Source organism: Haemaphysalis longicornis, unplaced genomic scaffold, assembly GCF_048455015.1.
Source record: "Haemaphysalis longicornis isolate Haplotype H1 unplaced genomic scaffold, Haemaphysalis longicornis Haplotype H1 scaffold_6, whole genome shotgun sequence".
NCBI lineage: Eukaryota > Metazoa > Arthropoda > Arachnida > Ixodida > Ixodidae > Haemaphysalis > Haemaphysalis longicornis.
The window spans coordinates 171,822,024-171,844,926 of NW_027526407.1; the positions used below are offsets into that span (position 1 = coordinate 171,822,024).

The following is a 22,903-nucleotide window of genomic DNA, read 5'->3' on the forward strand; positions in this document are numbered from 1 at the left end:
CGGAACTCTGTGTCCAATGGCCTATGGCACTGTAAAGAAAGGCTGCGTAACTAAAGTGTTGGTTTCTTAAGCACGACACTGCACTTCAATACCTTTGCTTTGTTTGTGGACAGACTGGGATAGATTTGAACACAAAGCTTACTAATTATCCAAACCCACTTTCTTGTGATGCATTTCTGCACGCTGCATTGCGAAATAAAGAAGTTGGCTATGAAAAGCTTTTCTAAATAAGCAAAGTATGTGCAATCTTCGAAGGACTGTAGCCTGAAGAAAGTTTCGGCACTTTCTGCGAGTCTGTATGCACTGCAGCTTTTGTTTTTGCTTCCAGTGGGTGCCTTGTAAGAGCTTGTGTGCATGTACTGCATCAACTCCGTGCCGATAGAGGGCGGCCCAGTCAACCTGTGCCATGCTTGCCCCCGTTTGCCCTTAGTGCAGGGGGCCAATCGTGGAACACTTTTTGATACACAGGGCCTATGGGGAGTTTCCCAATTGGGGTGTATTGAGCAACTCTGCTTTTCTCCTGCTTGGTGCCATCATTGCCACCGCCAACTCCTCCTCCGCACATCCCTCTCCTCTCCTGTCGCAGGAGGAAGAGGCCTCTGTGCCCCCTGCCGTGCGGGTGGTCCCCAGCAGCCCCGAGGGCACCCCCACGGTGACCTTCTCCATGCCCAGGCCCCGGGGCCAGAGGGCCACCGACGTCAGCCACACGGTCACGGTGCCCGTGCGGCCACGGTCCGCCGACGACACGGGGGTCAGAGAAGGTGCGACTACCGAGTTTCAGCTCTCTTCTTCCAGGGGTCGCATGTGTCGTGAGCAGCAGCACATCATTTGGGAAGGGTGTTCGAAGGAGGGAGTTTCCAAGCTTGCGTCCGTTGCAAAACCGTCGTGCTTGATGATGATGATGATAGGGTTTTTATGACGCAAGGCCGACTAAGGGCAAAGAGCGCCAAGGAAAAGCTGAACCTCCGTGCCTAAAGGGACAGCCAACCATTTTTTGTGGAGCATATGCTTTCATCCCAAATGAAAGGGCATCACTTGGAACGCCATGTACTGAAACAGTTTCTTTGACAGGGCCCTGGAACGTTTGAGAGCGCAATTTTCAGGTCTATTATGGTACGCTGACAAAATGAATGCTGGCAACCATGGCAGTGAACCATGTGGCAAAGTACCTCCTTATGTGCACGTGAAATGAAAAGAGATACTTGAAAACTTCTCTCCAACTTATACCCCTGTCACACGGGCATTTTCAATCGCGATTGAAGTGAATCGCGATTGAGTTTTCGAGCGCGCTCGACGCACTGCCGCTGCTACATGGCACGTTTCAATCGCGATCGAGAAGTTGCACCGCTTGCACTTCTGTACACCAGATGGCGCTAACAATGTACTTGCGGCCAGCGTCTGGTAACTTCGCACGGTCGTAGGTATACGTAAACTATGTAAATGTTACCGCATGCTTATTCGAGTCGAGTTATTTGACACAATTTGTGGCGTTAGTTTAGTTGAAGTTGTCACTTCTGTGCCATTACTGAGCGGGGACGAGAGTATCGCCGCTTTCGTTCAATCGCGCTTGGCCGCCTCCATTGCGCTTGAAAAACCAGGATTGAGTTCAAGTGGGATCGAGGCCGATCGCGATTGAAACTGCAGTGTAGCACAGCCCGATCCGGATTGAGCTTGATCCGGATCGACTCAATCGCGACTGAAAGTGCCCGTGTGATAGGGGTATTAAACAACAGTAAAATGCAGTCTTGCCTATATTCCTCTATGCAGTTTTTGAATCGCATCAAAGCTGAAACTCGGCAGTTTGTATATGCACGAAAGTGTCACGTTTAGACACTGTCTCGCACCACCTTTCAAATTTCAGAAAGTTCAGGGGCAAATTAAAATTGCTTTCACCAATTTATTCCGAAGTTCCTTGTGGTTACTGCACTATATAAAACGTTAACCCTTACATGACCTACAGGCCTTGCGGAAGCGGTTGGCTGTCTCTCTAAAGCGTGCGCAGTAATTCTGAAAGGAAGTACTGAAAGTAGTGCGCAATGTGCGTGCCTCGCACAACGGTGGGTGCGTTTGGAGTGGAGTGAACTTTAACGAACTTTCTAGGTTAACTTGCGAAGTATGGTTACAGGCCTTCTGTATTATACAAGAACTCATAGGTGATGCATTCCTTCCTGTAACCAGTGTTCAGGGATTACAAGTTACAACAGAAACATGCTCCCAGTATTGCAACATAACTGGGTGGTTAAGCTAGCGAAAAAGGTGGTCAGTGGAATAAAAAAAAAAAAAAAAACATTGAAAGAGTTTCAGCCATGCCATTATATATGCAACCTGTCGGGAACTCCCACGTGCTTGAAAAGGGGGGTTCTCGCCAAGCATCAACCAGTCCTAGAAATGAGCCGTTGTTGGGACAAAAGCGAAGTTTTGAGAACTTTTGTCCCCTCATTTTGTTGATTTTTTTTCCCTCTCTCTTTTCGCACGTGCCTGCAGGGGGGGCGGGTGACGGGGACCGGGAGGACAGCAAGACGAACGCGGCCATTTCGAGGCGACGGCGGCCGAAGCGGAGATCGACAGGCGTTGTGTATCTCGACGACAGCGCTGGGGGACAGGTGGGTGTCCTCTCGGGTTGGTCTCGTTTCGTGGTGAACTGGGTGTGTGAGCTTTCGACGAAAGCTATTATCGTCTGTCGCCGGCCAAGCCACAGGGTACAACCCACTTGTCAGATGACCCACTCTGACTAACCTCTTCAGTCACAAGAATGCGCAAATACAAAAATCTTTTGTAGCACATTTTTATTCGATTCATTATCCATAGAAATAAACGCAAAAAAATTACAATAGCAAAAAAGGAAACGAAAGTAATAAAATTTGATGGCACTCATTTGGGTACTCTGGGTTTCAGTGCGTGTGGAATGCAAGGATGAATATTTTCAGAATTCTACAATGCTTCAAAAATGCTACAAAAATGCTACGACACACTTTTATTTCGTTCATTATCCATAGAAATAGGTGCAAAAAAATTACAATAGCAAAAAAGCAAACGAAAGTTAAGAAATTTGATGGTACCCATTTGGGTACTCTGGGTCTTTTTACCCTGTGGACGCATTCGAGCGCTCGCGCCGGTGAAAGCTATTTTTCCGCCTCGCTCTTCAGATATGCCTGGACACATCGCGCCACCTAGAAGGGCTTAGTGAAAACAAGGCCTGCTTTTGGCGGGGAGACAGCTTTTGACGCGCTAATTTTGAATGGGGGAAAGCTATTGCCTTTATGGTTGTGGTACCCATTTGGGTACCCCGGGACCGAGGAGGCTAATGTTACAAGTGCAAAGGCATACAAGTACGACCCCTGTTCTGTTCAGGTAGCGTGGTCAGTGAACAGTTTGCGGGGGAGTTGCCTCCGTTCCAACGACAAAGAAGGAAAGCCAAAATTGTTTAATACCTGGCGAGTAGAAAAAAAGTGATGGTTCGGGTAGCAGCACTCTGTTGTGCTTGCAATATGACAACTTGAACAGGCAGAGCAACGCTCTTCAGCGGAGCCCAAACACACAGTGGCTCCACTCGTCAAAACGTGAGCTCTTACAGTTGCCACTGTAACCATCAAAACAAATGTCTGCACGTTTGAAGCAGAGTCGCACACACACATGCATTCACGCACACAAAAGTGCTTTTGCTGAGCTGGAGAGGTGCCGAGTCAGACGCTATGGGTGAGCCTGCAGGTTCTGGCCGCGCCGCAATCTCGAAGTTGCCTGCACGGCACGAGGCGTGTACGAACCTGCACAATTTTGTTTCGTACAACGGCTTCGCAACAAACCTCTGAGCCTCCGCAGGAAAGCCCAACGGCAAGTCGCATTGTGCGCTGTTGAAGCCTGCATGCCACGTCCACACACACCACAGTCAGTTCATAGCACCAGCTGTCGTAAAAAAAAGAGGCTGGTTACCAGGTGTGCAGGTGTGGTGGCGGCATTGAAGTGGGAAGGGTGTCTCTGTGTGGACAAGCAGCTTCCACCTGTGCCTTCTCCTGACTGTCCTTACTTGGGCCACATTCGAGAGCTGAGCTGATCGGCTGTGTTAGTTAGGCGTAGGCCCTTGCTTGGTGGTTTCATAAGGAAGGTGCTTTCTAACTTGGGAAGACAGTGTATTCACTGCAAGGGGAGGCGAAGGGTGCAAATTTGAAGAAACACAGCGAACAAAAGAACTGTTCTTCTTCAACGAGTGTCTTCTAAAATTTTGTTTTGTTCCCCTCCTTTTTCGGCGACGAACTAAGTAGTGGAAGCCGCAACCCTGGCTAGCTGTACTCATTGGTGTCCAGGTTTCGCCGAGCTTTTCATGTAAGAAGGCGACGCCTTTTTTTGGGTGATTGCCACGTGACGTGAATGCGTCGTTTCCTTCTCCTCCCCAGGAGTCTGCGCCAGACCAGGACGCCTCGGATCGGGAGAAGCTGAGGATAGGGGGTGTCAACGACCTGCCCAACAACGCAGAGGTCAGTGAGACAACGACGTGTCCCCCCCCTCTCTTTCAGCTTGCAGGGTGGCCCTTCTGCACGAATCTATGCAAGTCTGGCTGGAGCTTCTGGTTTGGATCCCCCATATGTGTAGCCACGCACAAATGAAACGCTGTCATGAAAATAGGAACCACAACACACAAATAGTGCTAGTTCTTTCCATGCAATCCGAATTTACGCGTAGCTTAATTTCAATAACAAAGCTGGAAAATGGGGCTTTTTAAGTATACCAATAGTACTCCAGTATTGGACCGACACTAACAGTATTTTTCAACTTTGCCTGTTGTGGTCCGTGTTTTCGCGTTCGCATTTCATTTGCTCATGGCTGTTTGTCACTGGCACCGCCATGGAGACAGCGGTGCACATTTTCTTCCATCCTCTCCAAATTGCTCACATTGCAGGCATTTCTCTTTCTCACTGATTGGCGGCGCGTTCTGGAGCTTCGGAGCTGCTTTCGCGTTCTCGCTAGGGCTGAAAGAGCACGCAAAGTGCGGTTCAGATCGCTGTGAATGTTGAGTAAATAGTCTAGTCCACTTTTAACAATATTCCAGTGCCAAGAAAATCCCATCGTTACAGCCAATAATTGTTATGAGCTGCTTGCAAAATAAGTAGACGAAAAAGAGCTCAAAACATTTTATTTGCATGCAAGCAAAGGTGTGCTACTACTTATTTGCAGAAAGTACCGTATTTAATCGCCTAATCCTCGCACTCGCGTAATCCTCGCACCCCTAATGTGAGCCACCAAAACTTGGATTTTTTGGTTCCTCGCATAATCCTCGCACCCCCAACTTTGCAGCGGCGAAAGTTGCCTGTTCGCGAAACCCGCATGGTGCAAGCGCTCTCCAACGCGCGCCCTCCCCCGCCGCCTCTCCGTTCGGCGGAGGGCGCTGTGTATCCAAGGCCATCCAGGCGCCCTAACAACCTGCATGGCTACTCCCTAACAGGCGCCCATTCTTTCCTCCATGAGGCGCCCTAACACGCTACTCACACTGTCCTTGAGCCGGTTTCGCGTGCGCGCAACTAGACTACGTTCGCGCAGCCCGCAGTCGTGTCGTTGTGTCGCTGTCGTGGTCCCGTCGTTGAGCGGCCTCAGTCAGTGAGTCACTCGCGTCAGTGGTGGATAGCTCGCTGCCATTTTGAGAACTTTTTGATCTCTCTGTTTTGTGCTTGGTGCCGCTTCGCCATGGGGAAGCACGCCGGCTACACTGCCGCTTTCAAATTGAAAGCGAAAAAGTACGCGATCGAACACGGCAACCGTGCCGCAGGCAGGCACGTGCTTCGGCGTCACCGACTTCAACGTGCATTACTGGAGTGGGGCTTGCACATACGACGACGAGATAGGGCGCGCGCCAGAAAGCAAAGGCGGCAATTTCATGATCGCTGATCGACGGGAGACTGTTTACGTTGTAAATAATAAAATAAAAAGAAATAGCTGCTGTTGGCAACACTGAGCTTACATATACAAAAAACGACCGCTACATTTAGCGGGATTGGCAGGAGGCAAATTGGCAACACTGTGCACCGGACTTTTTTTTTCCCCGCATAATTCTCGCACCCCTAACTTTGCATTGACTTTTCCGAAAAAAAATTGCGAGGATTATGCGAGTAAATACGGTAAGCCATAGTCAGTCAGCTTTGTTGGCTGCACACGAAGCTGGCGCACATCATCTTTTTTCTCAAGAGCATCTATGAGTGGTTCATCTAGCTGAGTGAAGGTTCCTTGGCGGAAACGAAGACCTCAAGGGACTGTATCATGCGTTGGGCCTCTTGCGAAGGCTGCTCGAGTAGGCTGCTCGACTGCGTCGTCAAAGTTGGCACTGTCCCCACTGTCCGCAGCGCGTATCCGCACAACGATCGCCTCTTCAGTGAGGCAATCGGGCATTTCCAAAACATCGACCCCGACGTCCCTTCCTCGGAAAAACTGAGTCGAAGAGGCACCCAGTCAAATTCAAAGCGGCGCACACGTAACACAACAAGCAAACGTGCGAGCCGGTGCGGGGACGATGCTAAAGCGGCGGCGCTGGGAGGGAAGTTCGGAAGGAAAACTGCTCTCCCCTTCCTCTCGCTTCCTCGTCTACTCGTGGTCTGGTGGGTGGGTGGGATGCGAGGCACATCGCGTTTCATATCGCCGGCTCAGTCATCATGGAAAGCCGACGGCAGCTCGCATTTTTGGTGCACACTGTAACCGGATTTAGTTGTTATATTCGATATCACTGCACTGGAGCATTGTAAAAGCGGTTTATTTTTCTATAGAAACCATACAAAAGTGGACAGTGCCATAGTTATGTATCATTATATCCGACATACAGTGAAACCTTGATGTAACAAACTTCAATGTTACAAAACCCTCCGTTGTAACGACCGACGGAATTTTTTAACTTTAGGTGTATGCACACCATGTATTTTTAACTTCTGTGTAACGAAGTCCCGTTTTCCGAAGTTTTGATGTAACGGAGTTTTATGGACAACTAGGCACGAAATTTTGGTTGTAGATGTAGATTTTAGGAGACGCAAGCGCTGAAACAGGGTCAGGATAAAAAGCAAACGGCGACTCGGGCCGCCCAATGCCGTGGATGCAGTGAGCCACGGAGTCCGTGAGCGAGCTCCTTGCGCCGCCACCTCTGTATTCCGCCGCTCTTCTCTTCGTTCGAGTTTGCTGATGCTGGTTGGGTTCCATCGTTCCAGCGAGTGCATAGCAAAGCATTTGTGGGTCTTGGTAAGCTTTACGCTGTGGGATATGTGAGGGGGCTCCTCGGGGGCCTTTCCAGCACTCTGGAGTAGGCCCCCACGCTAGCTCCCGGCGTTTCAACCACGCGGGCTCCCATGCCCAGTGAGGTTTGCCGATACGAGAACAGTAGAAAGTAGTGCCGAAGCACAGCCGTTTATTTGGGGAATCCCAAAGTATGCGAGCAAAAGGCTCGACGGCGTTCACGAATCATGCCGTCCGGGTCGTGACCGCGAACGGGAGGTAGGCACTCACGCCGCGCGACAAACAACAGTTCCCACCTGAGAGCCATGGTATCCGCAATCGCCGCGATGTTCCGCCGATCTCGCCCCGACCGGGTCTCCAACGAGACTCTCTTGCTCACACGTTCGCGCTGTCTGCGCCCGCGCGCCTAAGATCGGTGGTGCTATCTCTCGGGGGACGCCGACGAACCAGCGGAGCGCCGGACCGGTTTCCGCGCACAAGTCTCTCCCGAAGTGCGCGCCGGCTCATGTTCGCGGGTCGCGGTTCTCCACGATTCCTACAATGCGCACATTTTTTTTAATGCCTGTGTTTGCGATTGCGCGCCAGCGGCAGCTTCTGCCTCGGCCAGAAAGTGACTCGCGCCACGCGCGGCAAGAGAAGGAGCCTGAAGACTTTTAAGCCACTGCTCGAAGCCACTCGAGAGTAGGTTGGTATCTCTAAAATATGCATCCAAGCATATTTGTGTTCCCACACAAAATTCTTATCACTTCAGTGGTAAAAAACTAGAAAAAAATCTAGTGCTCTTGAGAAGCGGCGCGCATCGCTCTGCAATGCTACCCCGACGTGAGTGCTGGGTTATCTTGAAGGTGGTAACGTGATAAGGCACATTGAGTTTGGCAAATATCCCAGCTGAAACTTGTCAAGACTAGACACATGAAAGCAAAGCCGCAGTAGTCAGATAAGAAGCATGTTTTGTTTGTTAATACAGCGCGAAGTCAAAACCAAGCCTTATCCCCAGTACTTGTGCAAGTCTAAGGTCATTGAATGGGGGCGTCTTTATCGGAACTAAAATCTGGTGAACCCTCATGGTTGGTGGAGTCATCACTTCTGCTGGGGTAAGAAAAATCAGCAGCTGCAGCTGCCGAAGTCCCTGCCACAGCTGTCCGCTTTTGGGGAGTGCACTGTGAAGGGGATGCCATTTTCGTGGAACTCGCCGCTATTGTGGGTTCAAATTTCACTCTCGATGCCATTTCCACACGTGAAATGTAAACACACAATAATGAAACCGAAAAAAAGACTCGCTAATAAATACACCAGATGGCTTTAGTTATCCACAAGGCGTCATTTTTAGCTTTCGGGGGGCGTTTGAAATCATCGGAACTCCGTGTCCGATGGCCTATGGCGCTGTAAGGAAAGAGTTAACAGACACCTGTCAATATTTTTGGCCTGTGCGGCCAGTTATTATTGTCAAAACATGAATCTGGCTTTTTAAAATTGCCTTCTAACTTCTGGAGCTGTCGTCACGAAATCAAAAGGTCATTTGCCCTAATGATGAGCGATGTGCTTTTTTTTCTTTGTTTTTGCCGGAGTAGCAGCCTGCGACAGCCATGCCACATTGCCCCATTTTTACACCTGGGGGACGCAAATTTCCATCCAAGAGCGTAGTTTCCTGACTTCCATGACTACCAAAGTGATTTTGATGCCATATTTCTGGAGCTAGCCACCAGGTGTCCTTACGTGCCTTAGAAATGCCTCAATGGGTGACCCGGCCCTTTGAAACCAAACGTCCTCCTCCCCAAAAAAAGACAGTTTCAAGCTTGCTGTACAATAACAGCATTTGCATTTGGGACCATTCTGTATGTACCTGCAGATCTTTATGATAAAAGAACGCATGTGCTGCATAATCACAGTGTAAAATAGTGTATTTGTGCAGGGTGCCCGCTAAGTTGAGGAAAGAGTGGGTAAATGTGAGAACTGCGCGTACGAGTGCAGCCATTTTGGCACCGTTTGAAAGCGCAAGTTGCAGTCTTTTTCGTTTCACAGGAAGCAACACCGTGCGCTGCTTCCGTTGAAAAAAGAAAAGAAACGAAAGAAAAGAAACAAATGGGGAGATCACACTATTATTATCCTTTTTGCATACGCGACCGAAATGGCCACCTGTGGCTGTCATAAGCCGCGAATAACAGTTTTTGTGGGATTCAGCGTAGCGCCTTCTTGTCTGACTGTCACGCGCAAGCAGTGCAAGGTTCTCGGTACCAAGCACTGGTATTTATTCACCACCTCGGCAGCCGGAAATGGAAAAGAGAGTGAAAAGGAGGGTTGACTGTATGGGACACCTAATGCCTGCAGACATAAATCAGCAGGAACTCAGTGTCGTAAAGTGGGGCGCACTTGATAACTGTGCTTGTTCCCATGTGTGGCAAGCGAAAGGTACATTTGACGGTGTGAACTGTGTGTGCAAGCAGCTTTTGCATTTGAGGGGGAAGTCTCTGGCAAAGCCAATGGCACGGTATTGCGCTGCTGTCCTTGGGATCGGTTTCTGGAACTTGTCTAGAAAATGAGGCACTCGTTGCGGCTGAGATGAGAAGCGGAAAAGAGCAGCTGATGCAGGGTGCATCCCAGCTGTGCTCCTAGTGTATTACAGGTTTTTTTTTTTTTTTTTTTTTTTTTCACCTTCAGCACCTGAACATATCCTAGAAAGCTTTTCTGTTTTCTTAAAACTTTTGCTTTGGCACATTTGAGAACTTGGAGGGGGTGTAACTTCAATTCCACTTATAGTACTCTTCGTCGATTGTTTTTGTAGGGAAATGAATCAGTGGACAAGACAAGGCAGTCGTATTTCTTCGTACACACTTACCTACTTACAATCAGTTGTGAGAACCATTTTCAGAATAGCCCCGCAGGCATTTTCTAACATAAATTTTCATGTGCTACCTTTCCGGCTCTATTTGTGCTACAACATTCAATTTTTTTTTTGCACTACTTGGACAAAATAGAGAATCTCTGTGGGCTTTCAACCTACAGCTGTTGTTCTACGACTAAGCGGCCTACAAATTAGCGAAAAATATTTTAACTACAGTATTTACAGTATTTACAAAACATAAAATCACTAAAGTAAGGCCAGGGGTTACTTTTTCTTGCACCAAGCAAAAAACAAAAAAAAAGACAATGACGAACTGCCAAAGTACTTTGCACGGCCAGTGGAAGCATAGAAAAGCACATTTTTTTTTTTTTCAAACAGTGCGATTAGTGACGCTTTGAGCTTTGCTCACGTGATGCCCATCTGTTGAGCGACGTCGTTTGTTTTGAGCTGTAAGTACAACACTGACTGCCATGATGCAGTAAGTGTTGTAAAAATAAAAAAGGAAGCTTGTGCTAAGAGCACACCTCCCCCCTGTTTATAAAGGGATGTAGTTGGGCCTTAAAATCATCAATCAAAATTATCTATTCAAACAGGCACAGTATAGATAGACTTAACGATCAATTGCAGCTCTTTATCAAATCAAACCCCCTGCCTCCCCCTCTTCTCACATTTAATCTAAATTTTTGCAGTCTGAATTCACTGAGAGTGTAAAGAGCCCATGCAGTCATTTCACTGTTGATGCCATGTCTTCTCGACAAACTCTGTGTGCATTGTACTTTTAAACAATGAAGTGGTCCCTGTCAAAGGTGGATCGCGGAGAGCAGAATTCTGACAGGACGCGTTAAAACGCAAGCTACAAAAAGTGTTTCAGCAAGGAGACACTGATGGAGAGGCCCATATAGTCATCCTAATTTTTAGCAATGATTACAACAGGATCGCTCCCTCGTGTGCGATCTACGCCTAGGGCTTGGAAATTGTGGATTGTACTGGCCAGTCTAACTCACTGGCTAAGGCCGTTACTCACTCGTACTCTTTAACTAAGGCTGGTACACACTGGCTGGCACTCTAATTCACTGGCGAGTTCCCCAACAAGTTTCGAATTCGATTTGCATATGGCTGCTGTTTCTGGGTGCTGGTGAAAAACAAAAGCTGCCGTACGTTCAACGTAGCTTGTGTCAGCGCCACTCATTCGGCAGCATTTTTTATGAAAACCACTTGGGTTGCGCAACTATGCGAAGCCACCTAATATTAGTAAAAAATGGCGTTATCAAGGTTCGGATTTTTCGTGGGAATCAAGCACTAAATGCAGAAACTGTTTGCAGATTGACTTGAATGTTTTTGAGTGCAAGGGTCTACCCAGGAGGAGATCTTGTTGATCGGAACTGAAGCACCTATACGTTTATATAGGAGTGCAGACCTGCCAAGTTTTACGACTTTATCGTAAAGTGCCCGATTTTCAGCACATTTTTACGACTATCGTAATGACAACTATATTTTTGCGATTTTTTAGGTTTCGTGCCGAAAACTTGGCAAAGTTGGTTCATTCAATCCAATCTACTGGCTGTATCTCGCCATTTCACGAAGTCATGCTGGCAACACTGCATCGGCTTGTATGCCAAAGATGGAGACTATTCGAAATGTGCTTGCTTTTCTTTGTTTCCCCGTGTGCTTCGTGTGGTGCGTTTTTTTGCTGTGCTGACCAGCGTTGAGTACAAGTCTTCAACCACCCAGAGAGATGATGAAGACCTAGTAATTGGGAGCCAGACTATGCAGAGCTTGTAAAGCCTGAAGAAAGAAGCGGGGAGGAATTTTTTACATGAATCAGAAGATTCTTCGTGCCGGCAACAGAGTAGGTACATGATCTTGAAATTTCCATTGAAGTGTGACCTGTTGAAGAGTGCAGAAGTGGCAAGGCTTGCTTCCATTGAACATGCCAGGTTTCTGATATCAAGTATCTAGTCAACCGCTTCCCAGTGCTTGTACCAGTTCCAGAGGGGCATAGTATCAATCCTGCTCTGGACGACAATCGGGCAGAGTTTGCCCGTCTTCAGTTGGAAGAACTACCCGCTGACGTAACAAAGCAGGAGCGGATCGACGAGCATTGGCGTGCGGTCTCCGATGTGCGAGAAGTGGATGGCACTTTGAAGTAGGCTAAACTTGCGAAAGTTATGTTGGGGGTCTTGACACTCCCGCATTGCAATGCAGTGTGAAAGAGCTTTCATTTCAACAAAGTCAGCAAGGCGCACACACAGTTCCGTGCCTGCATGTCCGAAAAGACAGTTGAGCATTTGATTGTTGCAAGATGTGCCGAGGCAGCAACGGCCTCGGTGCTAGCCCAGCCCTCCACTTCCAAGAATTAATTCTTAGAACATTTTGTCCGTCTTTTGCGATATGCTTGCTATGTATTTTATCCAAGCGAGTTTCTGAGGAATAAAATTGCATTTTAGTATTTCTGTATGCAATTTTAGTATTTCTTGGCATCTTCTGTAGTACTTGGAGCAGTGTGGGGTTGGCAGGTCTGGGAGTGGCCAAGAAGGAAAATCGCACAAAACAATATAATAAAGGGACCATAAAGACAAAATACACCATTGTTTAGTTTTAAATAGCAGCCTTCACTACTCACTCAGCTCCATTTTAGTCCTGAAAGACATTAAAACTAAGACGTTCTTAAGCTTAGAAAACACGAGGAATATTGAAAAAAAAAATTCACATTTCATGGTACAGGGACGTAATGGGGTCAGGAGTGACATAATATGCTCCAGCACTGAAAATGCAGTTAGGAGTGTGTTATCTGCACATTAGCATTTAGGTGATACAGTCACGTCTTGCGAATATGAACACCCCACAATATGGACGAAATTTTTGGCGACCGGTCTCTGGCCACTCAGTTGTGCGCCATTAATATAGAAACCCGCAGTCCGGACTATGGATGGCTACTTTGGAGATGAAACGCGTAAATACGCGCATTTTTGTTTCATCATTTGGACACGGGGCGTGGGAAGCAAAAAATAGAAGAAATGACTGGTGACCCTGCAGAGGCCCCAGCGCTTACCAGGAATTCCCTGTTGGCTGAGGCATGCATTTATTTTGGAACGCTGTTCCTTCAAGTACCATCGAATCTAATCGAGAACATTTAGGATAAGTGAACAACACTCTAGCGTAGTGGCGACAGGGTTGACGCAGTTTCTATATCAAACAAGATTGCCCGGCGAGGCGTGGGCCTGAAAAAGCAAGTCCTGAGGCTCAGGACAAGATAACAGGACTGCAATAGTTCATGCCAACATTTGTTGTGCAAAAAAGGCAAGGCAGTACACCTCTCTGTTCAGTTCGGTAAATGCAATCGCTGGTGTAAAGCATAAATGGACCGAGCTTGAAAATGCCAGTTTACAAGCGAGACAGCTTTGGCATTTGTTCAGTACGTGGAAGATTGGAGTAAGAAAGGTTTACATTGGTCTAGCGAAGTCGACGGTGCATGCGATTTTTAACTCTTTCATTACGGCTAAAAAACGGCCGATTTTGAGTGCTTCCACAAAACTATTTCTTTCTCTTGAGCTAGTGGACACATTTAGCATTTCTATGCATGGAATTGTAGCTTATAGATTGCTCTTGCAAACACATAACAGTAGTTTTGTGAAAGGTACAATTACTTACAGTTTATTAGGCAAATAATCAGAAAAAAATGCACAAAAAGTATACACGCAATGTATATAGGCGATTGTAAGGAGCCTAAAAATTATATTAGGAATACTAAGATATACGAATTGTTCCTACATTTCTTGGCTATGATTCAATATATATATTAACGCTGTACACCAAGTTTTGTATTTTTGTGGACCTGTCAACCTAACAGAACTGACTGTTGTACCACTCCTCGAAGCCACTCGTGTGTAAGTCGGTCATGCATCCAAGCACACTTTTTTGTGTTCTGACACAAAATCGTTTTTACTTTAGTGGTAAAAAACCAGAAAAAAAATCCAGCGCTCTTGAGAAGTGTCGCGCATCGCTTCGTAGCGGTAATCTGAGACGAGTGCCAGGATATCATGAAGGTGATAACGCGGTATGATGCGGCGCATTTGGCAAAATATCTTCACCGTACGTTTTCCAGACCCTACACATCAATGTGTAAAGCCGTAGTCATCAGATAGGAAGCCCGTTTTGTTTATAAATACAGCCCAAAGTCAAAAACGGACCTACCTGGCAGCACCTGTCGGTCTGAGGCATTTGAATGAGAGCGTCTTCATCAGAACTAAAATCTAGCAAATCCACATCGTTCGCGGAGTCATCGCTTCCGCTGGGGTAACAAAAATCAGCAGCAACAGCTGCCGAACTCCCTGCCACAGCTGTCCGCTTTTGCGGAGTGCGCCGTGAAGCGAACGCCATGTTCACACAACTCGCCACTATCGCGGGTTCAAATTTCACTCTTGGCGCAGTCTCCGCACGCGAAATATCAACAAAACATAATAAAATCGAAAAATGAGTTGTCAGTAAATACTTTAGATGGCGTTAGTTGTCCTCCAGGCGCCATTTTTAGCTTTCGCTGGACGTTTGAAATCATCGGAACTCTGTGTCCAATGGCCTATGGCGCTGTAAAGAAAGAGTTAAAGAATAAGAGAATTAGATGAGTGTGCCACCAGCCAACTCTAATTCGTGCTGGCAGCGATGCCCAAAGTTTCAACTGCTCGTTTTTTGGCTGAATAAATTGTGTTTTTTTCTCGAACGATAATTCCTTAATGTTCGTGTTTTTTAATTTCATCATTACGGACGACTCACGTGGATGATTTTTCTGGGGGACGGAGATGTCCATGATAGCGAGACATGACTGTACGGTGAAACGCAACTAGGGGCCTTACCACAATCAACCAGTCAGGTTTTTGGGTGGTGGCGTAGGTTGGTGGCTGCTAATCGCACTGACTGACATCAGAGAGAAATCGCAGAAAAGTGGTTAGGGAGTCGCCACTGCTGAACATGCTTCCTTTAGTATCCCTTTAGTATCCTTTAGTAGTAGCTTTTACTACTAGTTGGAAGTGTGAAATGAAATTGGTGTTGTTATCGGGACAAGGCAGCCTTTTTAATTAACCAAAATTGTATTTCGTCTTCATGGCAAAGGATGAAAAGAAAATAAAAAACTTGGCTCAGATTTTCGAGTTCCCCAACGTGTTTCAAATACAGGAGGGAGTGAGTGTGTGATAGTGGTCGCAGTCTTTCCAAAAGTCCATGTGGAGGCAAATTGCGGCACTGAAGAGGCTAGTTGTGAAAAAAAAAAAAAAAAAAATGCATCATACGTGCCTGCAAATGTCTCAGCAGTGGATTTGGCAACTTTAGGACTGCGCATAGTTTGTGATTGCTGCTACAGTGGAAGCTGGTTACCTCTCGCAGTTTTGTGACTCCAAAGCAGTCGTCTGGAAATGTGGGAATTAAAGGAGAGGGCTTAAGTCTGGCTTTCAGCTCTGGTTTGGAACACAGCCTGAGTAGGCTGTGTGAGATCCTTGCATAATAACAATACGTTAATTTGCCTTTAGCATTCATTGTGCCTGGAGAAGATCTACAAAAATCAGATTCTCTGGAAATTATCGTGCACCATTGTATCGTGCATTCATTTTCGTGTTTATTCTGCGAGTATAGAAGTGACACAAAGCCAGCTCTGTGGGTGGTCAGAACAGGCGTGCGATCGGGGAGAAAGTTCTCGGAGAGTGCCAAGATTGGCGTCGGCACTGTCGGAAGGGGTCGCAGCATTGAAGGGAGACCGGCTTGCCTGTGCGCTTTGTAGGGCTTCAATCGCTTGTTGGTTCAGCCTCTGCCTCTGAAATGCGTTTATACTTTTTCTCTCCCCCCTCCCCCTTCCTTTCTTGCTGTTTGGACAAGCTTTGCGGAACCGTTTCTCGAAATAGCGGCGGCCCCGCTGTGTTGTTTTAGCGGGTCGGGTCGTGATTTCGTCGGCTGCCGTTTTCTTCCGGTGTTGAAGGGGGCCGATGTTTGCTCGTAATCCGATAGCGTTGGCGCTGCGCTGCCGAGAGAAAAAAAGAAGTTGGAAGCACAGACGAGTATAAACGGATGGAATGTTTGAGGCAAAAAGTGGTTTTTGGTTTAATTCTCGGAGTTGTGTCGGTTGGACGCCAGTTCCCTTTTACTGCATGCTGTGGTTGAGTATTGTGACATTTGAAATGTTTTAAATTATGAACGTTTTAAATTAAATTTGCATATTTTTGGAAACTATTTCGTTTAGGGTGACTGATAATTTGTTTGTTTCTTGTTCATTTGTAAGTTTCTTCTCTGAAAACAAGCTAATCTTGGCGATAGTGGGGTTTCATTTGTCGACATCAATCTAGTGCTGCTTATTTAGCACTGTCCGTACAACCTGTGCGTTACTTATTTGTCTTGTGTGAATTGATGCGTGTACTTTTCCACGAAGGCATGCTTCTGTGATAACTTCCCAGGAATGCTTTCTGCATGCTTGGCACATTTTATACTGGTGTGGTCTCTTTTAAAGAGGCATACAAGCTGAGAGTCGGAATCTAGTGCGTAAAGACATGTTTTTGACATTTCCATCGCACCGGGTTCGTTAAATATTAACGAACACTTCCGTCAAGTTTCAATTTGCAATGCAGGGTAGTTTCTTAAGAAAATCAATCTGTCGCAATGGTGATGCATTCACACTGCCACACCCACACAGAAACGCTGGCTTGCGAGTAGCATCGTTAGAAATTTCTTGCGCCTCCTGATGCGTTAATAAGCCCTCTGTCGAGAGTTCCGTGAAGCATCCAGGTTGGCTGCAAGACCAAGGCTTGGCTTGCTAAAACTCATCGCGGGACCACCCATCCGTATTTTCGCGCATATAACCCGCCCCTGCATGCAGTCCACACCCCCACTTCCAGCCCGCCTTAAAAAAAAAAAATGCTCATATATTGCCCACACATTTGATACAGGAAAGGCTGCACCAAAGCTACTGCTCAAGCAGGACATCTCATACTATGTACACAGAGAATGCGTATATTTAGCAAGTAGAATACACTGACTGCAAGGCTTCGAAAGTCACAATTCACTCAGTGTCACTCCTCTAGCTAGAGCTATCACTTGAGACGCAGTCCTCACTGTTGCACACTAGGTCATCTTCACTGTACATCAGGCATTGCTGTGAAGCTGCACTAAAGGAAAAACCCCGCCCCGCGTATTATCTGCACCCCTACTTTGCCGCTGAAATTATCGCATTTTTTGGTGCGGGTTATATGCGTGAAAATACGGTATGTTGCAAGGGACTTGACTCAACACGAGCTAACATTTGCTTGAACTACACAGACAACACATTCCACAGCACCCATCATATTGTTTAGCCAACGAGCCAACGTTTTTGTATCAAACTGAATTTTTGACAGAGATCAAATTTTCGCAGCTCCTTACCTATGCATAATCATGCTGGCCCTCCACATCAGCCATCTTTATTGCCTTCTGTTTCGTTTCACGTTTGTTTTTACTTGCGTAATTTCTTTTTTTACGTTTACGTCACTGGCATTAAATAACTTTATCTTGCCCTAATTGGCCTCGCAGCATTAAACACCATCCTCACTGCCTTTACGTTGTCTTAGCTGCCTTGGCTGTGTGGGTAGTAATGGCAGTGTAATGGGCATTAGGATGGTGCTCTAAAAGCTGGACTGGGATTATCAAGTTCGGCCAAGACAGCACCGTCACCAAGCAATGGGAGCAAGCATTTTAGGTCTATTCAGTGCAAAAAAAGAAGAGGCTTCAAGAAACTGGCAGTGCATAGCGTAGCACTCAAACCGAAGGTCTAATATAACCTCCAGGGGCATTAGTTGATTGTCGCAAACGGGCTGAAAATCGAACAGTGTACTTCGTAGCTTTTGCAGGGATTTCTCTTAATTTGAACTTAATTTGAACTTTTATGTTGCTTCTCCAAAACATGTCTTCAAGATCCTTTGTGGACTGAAAGTGTGTTTGGATTTTCAAATCTGTTAAAAAAAAAATGTCTGCTCATGCATAATAACCGTTCTGTTTGAGTGGAAACATTTCTGTTGTGACAGCGTCTTGCGAGGGGGGGGGAGAGAGAGAGAGAGAGAGAGAGAGAGAGAGAGAGAGAGAGAGAGAGAGAGAGAGAGAGAGAGAGAGAGAGAGAGAGAGAGAGAGATTATTGTGAAAAGCAATGGGTAGGAGTCCTCAGTCCAAGACCTCTTGAGTTTTCCCAGCCTCACCACCAAGAGTCAGAGCTGGTCAGAGCTCTCTCTCAAAGCTCGTAAGAAGAAAGAGGGGATTTCTTGAAGCAAAGCAGGGCGTCGTCCGCTGGGCTGCTCCATCTTTTGTAGAAAACCTCCTTAATGAATCCTAACGTCTTACTAGAATAAAGCATATCACTGTGTTGTCCTTGCGTGAATTATGTAGCATGTCATCAGGGATAAATGCGGTGCGATAATTTAACAAAATGTGAAGGGCCAAACAAAGTTCTTTCTTATTTGTTTTTGTTAACTCAGCAATGCTTGTACCAAAACAGTAAAAAATGAAGAGAAAAGGGAAGAGAGGTTACACAACCACAAAGCTTCTGAGCTGCAAGTTTGTTGTGTAGAGTGTGACAAAAAAAGGGAGGTTGCCTTGGGAGACGAATGGCCTAGCAGGCGACACTCCCAGCGGTGCATGCTTTGTGTGCCGGCACTGGGCCTCGACCATTTTTCAAATTGGCTCCGTCAGGAGGCACTTGTGTTCAAAAAGAGGCAAAGCTCGTTTGAGATGACTGTTTGAGTGGATGAACTGTTGGGAGCATGGGAGATAGCACCAGATTTGCTAATCGTGTTACGACAAATTATGAATCCGCCATAGGGTCTGCATTTAGAAAATGTTTCTGCATTCATCGTCATCATCAACAGCCTGTTTAGGGTACGCTGCAGAACGAAGAGCTCTCCCATTGACCACCAACCGCTCCTGTTCTGGGCTGCTCGAGTCCATGGTTTACCCCAGAATTTATCTATTTCATCCCTCCATCGTGTTATGGGCCTTCCCCTTCTTCTAGGCCCATGTCTTAATATTCACTCTGTTACCCTAATTGTCCGCCGGTTGTCAGTTCGCTTCACTGCATGGCCAGCCCAAGTACATTTATTTTCCTTTATTTCAACTATGATATCTTCTACTGTAGTTTTTTCTCTGATCCAGGTAGCTCGTTTCATGTGCCTGAGTGTTACTCCTAACATTATTCGTTGGATGGCCCCTTAGGCCGACCTAAGTTTGCTTTCTAGTTGTTTAGTAAGGCGCCAAGTTCCAGCTCAGAATGTCATCACCAGTGGAACACATTGATTGAATACCTTTTTTTTTAGGGATAGGAGTTGCTTAGTTTTTATTATTTGAGGTTGCTTATTCAGTGCACCCCAACCCATTCCTATTCTGCGCTGGATTTCTCTTCTCATGGTTGGTTGGCGGCGAGCGGCCATTGGCAGGCTGTAAATTAGGCGCCCCGTCAAATTCTGATGGCTGTCGAGTTCTATTTATGCACGGAGAAATGACTGGGCCGAATTTTTTTGCTTTCTTGCTCTTTTGGCGGAGACGAGCCGTAGACATTGGATCGGAGCCAAGAAGAAGACAGCGTAAAAAGTTTGCGACGAGTTCGCTTCTACTTAGCAGAGAGCGAGGTTGAAACGGAATCCCGTGTCAAAACCTGGCTCTTGCGTTGAAAGCTCGTTTCGCTTTCATAAGAGGCTGAGCACGCCGAACCGAACGGGCACGTGGTCTGACGTCATATCTGGCATCGATCCCCCATTCCGCTCACCTGGGGATTTTTTTTTTTTCTCTGTTGCGTTAAATGGCAGCCACTGTTGGAAGCCCCTCTGCACTCTGTTCCTCCATCACGTCAGAAAGTGTCCTGGAACCCTGTCCAATCACGTGATTGGTGGCTATGTTCCAGGAGTTGCATGATCTAGGGATGGCTAGTATATGACTGGGGGACATGGGCTGTTGCTGACAGCCCAAGTTTAACCAAACTGGCGCTGTCGTTGTGCTTGGTGGTAAACTGTTTTGCGGTGTTGTGCGACTCGTTTTTGGGTGGTCAGGGGTGCACTGCGTGTCGTGGCGGTAGCCGTTGGGGCAACATTTTGTGGCACCTGCAGTTGGTTTGGCGAGACTACACTCGGCAAAATATAAATGTAATGGTTAAGAATTGCCCTTCATCGTGTCCTGCTTTTGTAAATTTGCTAATATGTATGCCACACCAACCACCCCTGCTTTCGCAGCCTAAAGCTATAACGGAAATTATAATTCTGATATACTTGTGAGTCGCTTCACCGGTATGAAGTGACTACCCCTGCTCAAGGGAATTCGAAACTGGCACTGTCAAAGCTGTAGCACATGCCAACCCTGCATGTCGTGCCCCTACGAGAACATCTGTCGCGGTGGCTTGCTGACACATGCGGATTAATCCGCGGTGCATTAGCGACTGCATCTCTTTACCGTCACACAAACATACGAGTCGATTTCTGCTATCTTGAGCAATTTGAGGCATGTCTCTTCTTTGGGTGTCTTTGATTAGCCCTCACAATCTCTCTGTACACTGCTTTTGTTTTCCACGTTGGCTTGGCACTGTTCTTTGGTGCCATCAGTAGAGGCCATTGCACCACCTGTTGCACAATGCCGACACATGCATATGGCCATGGTGAAAAGATATTTTTATTCATGCATATGGCCTATGAATTATGTGCACACGTGTAGCACTGACAGCCTGCCACAAAACTTACCCTTAGAAACTTGCTGTGTGTAAACAGCAGACAATCTGAAAGGACGGTTTTGGGATGCCTTTGTCGTGCCTCCGTAGCCGGCTGTGCTTTACTATGGTGAACTTGGGCTAGAATACTTGTGCCACTAGGGCGGTACAAAACACAAGACGGAGATGAGGAAACACAGCACAAACGGGAAGGCGCAAACTACCAACTGTTTATTCTTATGAGCCCCTTCTGTGGCTGCTTGCTAAAGAAGAGAAACGCAGAGAAAAATTGGGGAGGCTAGTTCAGACAAAACTTTAAAAACCACACATTTTACAGCTCATTAAACCTTGGTAGCACCAATGGCAAGGAACCATTTTGAGTGCCCGTTTCAAACACCGAAGTTTAATAAGCTGTAAAATTAGTTCCAACCGATGCATCAAGAAACTGATTCTCTTATTGGACTCACCAGGGTTCATAGTGTTGGAAAATATGAAGACTACAGTTTTATGATCAACTCTGTTTTGTCTATTGTTTGACCAAAAATGGCTAATTATCTGTAATTACCTGGGAAACTAATTGACCAAGTGAAAAAATAATGGCATATTTGAAATCTGTGTCAAAAAAGCATCGAGACTGACAAGTTTCACAGAGTTTACTTGAAAATTAAAAGAAGTTGTTTTAAGACCAGTGTCAAGCGAAGCTTTCAGCCTCTCGTTCAAGATTTTTCATTGCATCCATGTGCGGAAAGGTGGTGGAAGCAAAGAGAAGGAACGCTACATAATCTGTGGTGTTACGAAAAGCAAAAAAAGTACAAAAGGAAAAAAAAACAAGCTTGAAAAAAAGAATGAACGGCATGCCACTCATGTGCCCTTGAAGAAGAGCGAAGAACAAAAACCAATGCCCTTCCACTATGTCAAGAAGGGTGACCAGCAAAGCTGGGCGCCATCCAAGGACGTTGCTGCTGCTCCGCTCGCCCCTGCCTGGCGTTGGCGTTTGAGCTGGGCTTCATGCTGTAGCTCGGTGCGCTCGCGCTGTGCTGAAATGCCCTTGCTTCCTCTGACGCGCTGTCCCCACTAACCAGTGTTGGTAGATGCGGGAGTGTAGCTACATCATCTACTAAACCCAGCCAGTGTCTTCCCCTCACTTCTAACTCCACTCCAACTTTGTTTTCTCACTCATGGGCTTGCACCGGAGGAGTTTCCTGCGTACACAAGACCACCAGGTTTTCCTTTTGCCCTAGACGTGTAAAGCTTACAAAAAAAGCCAAGCAATATAGCAAAAACAAGCTAATAAACGCGACACAGTCGCCTACGTGCTGTAGAAGGTCAAAGATTACATCTCCCCATTAGCCTGGGAGGAAAAGTATCGAAGCTACGCCACGGACACGTGCACAGCCAGCTGCCGATCTCGTGGACACTGTCGATAGGCAAGTTGCGTCAGTTGTACCATGAATAAGGGAAACCAGTCCGAAGGTACAGGAATGAGCAGCTTAGCACTCTACTGCTCCGCTGGTCGTCTACATTCGTAGGATGGGATGGCTTATATAATTTCTTCGTAACGACTGTAGTCTTCAGCTCAGTTGACGGGGAAATTTTGTTCTCTCTGTCTGTCTGTCCGTCGATTTAGAACACGGGCCAAAAGGTAAAGGAATTGTTGAACAACCTTTTCTAAACTACAAAATCTGGTGGCATATACCTCATAATTGTCTGTGTTGTTCAGCTAAAGGCAAACGTTGTGCCTATTCAGCTATCAACACATAACTGACACGCCAGTGTTTATTTAGTTAAAAATAGATGTGGGCTTGGCTTTAGTGGGGGCCACTAAAATGCGTTAAAACAGTGTTTTGGCCAAAAAATGCAAAAAGGGCTCGTGTTTGCGATGGAACTCCAGTTTTTAACAGTTACAGAAGGTCCCAACCGGCAGCACGTCAGCGGTGCGAACGTGGGAAAATTGAATTGACCTAAAGGGGTACTGACACAAAATTTTGAAGGCGGGATAACTTCGGAAATAGATTGGTGTGGACACATATACATCATCTGCAAAATATCAGCGGCGAATACAGCCTAGAACATATTTAAAATCAATTTTAAAGTGTGAGAAACGCAACCGAGCAGCCAGCAGAAGACCACGCGCAATCGACAACCCGTGGGTATTTTGTAAATAAACATCC

General features: G+C 46.6%; 1 protein-coding gene across 4 annotated transcripts in view; it reads left to right on the forward strand.

Annotated features, from left to right (window-relative positions):
- Positions 1–22,903, forward strand: part of Mbs (Myosin binding subunit) — a 120,221-nt gene that overhangs the window by 66,614 nt on the left and 30,704 nt on the right. For all 4 annotated transcript variants that reach the window (XM_077672843.1, XM_077672845.1, XM_077672842.1 and 1 more), the window contains exons 11-13: positions 587–761; positions 2,485–2,603; positions 4,392–4,472. In XM_077672843.1, coding sequence (XP_077528969.1) covers positions 587–761; positions 2,485–2,603; positions 4,392–4,472 — 375 coding nt within the window. The remainder of the gene's footprint in view (positions 1–586; positions 762–2,484; positions 2,604–4,391; positions 4,473–22,903) is intronic.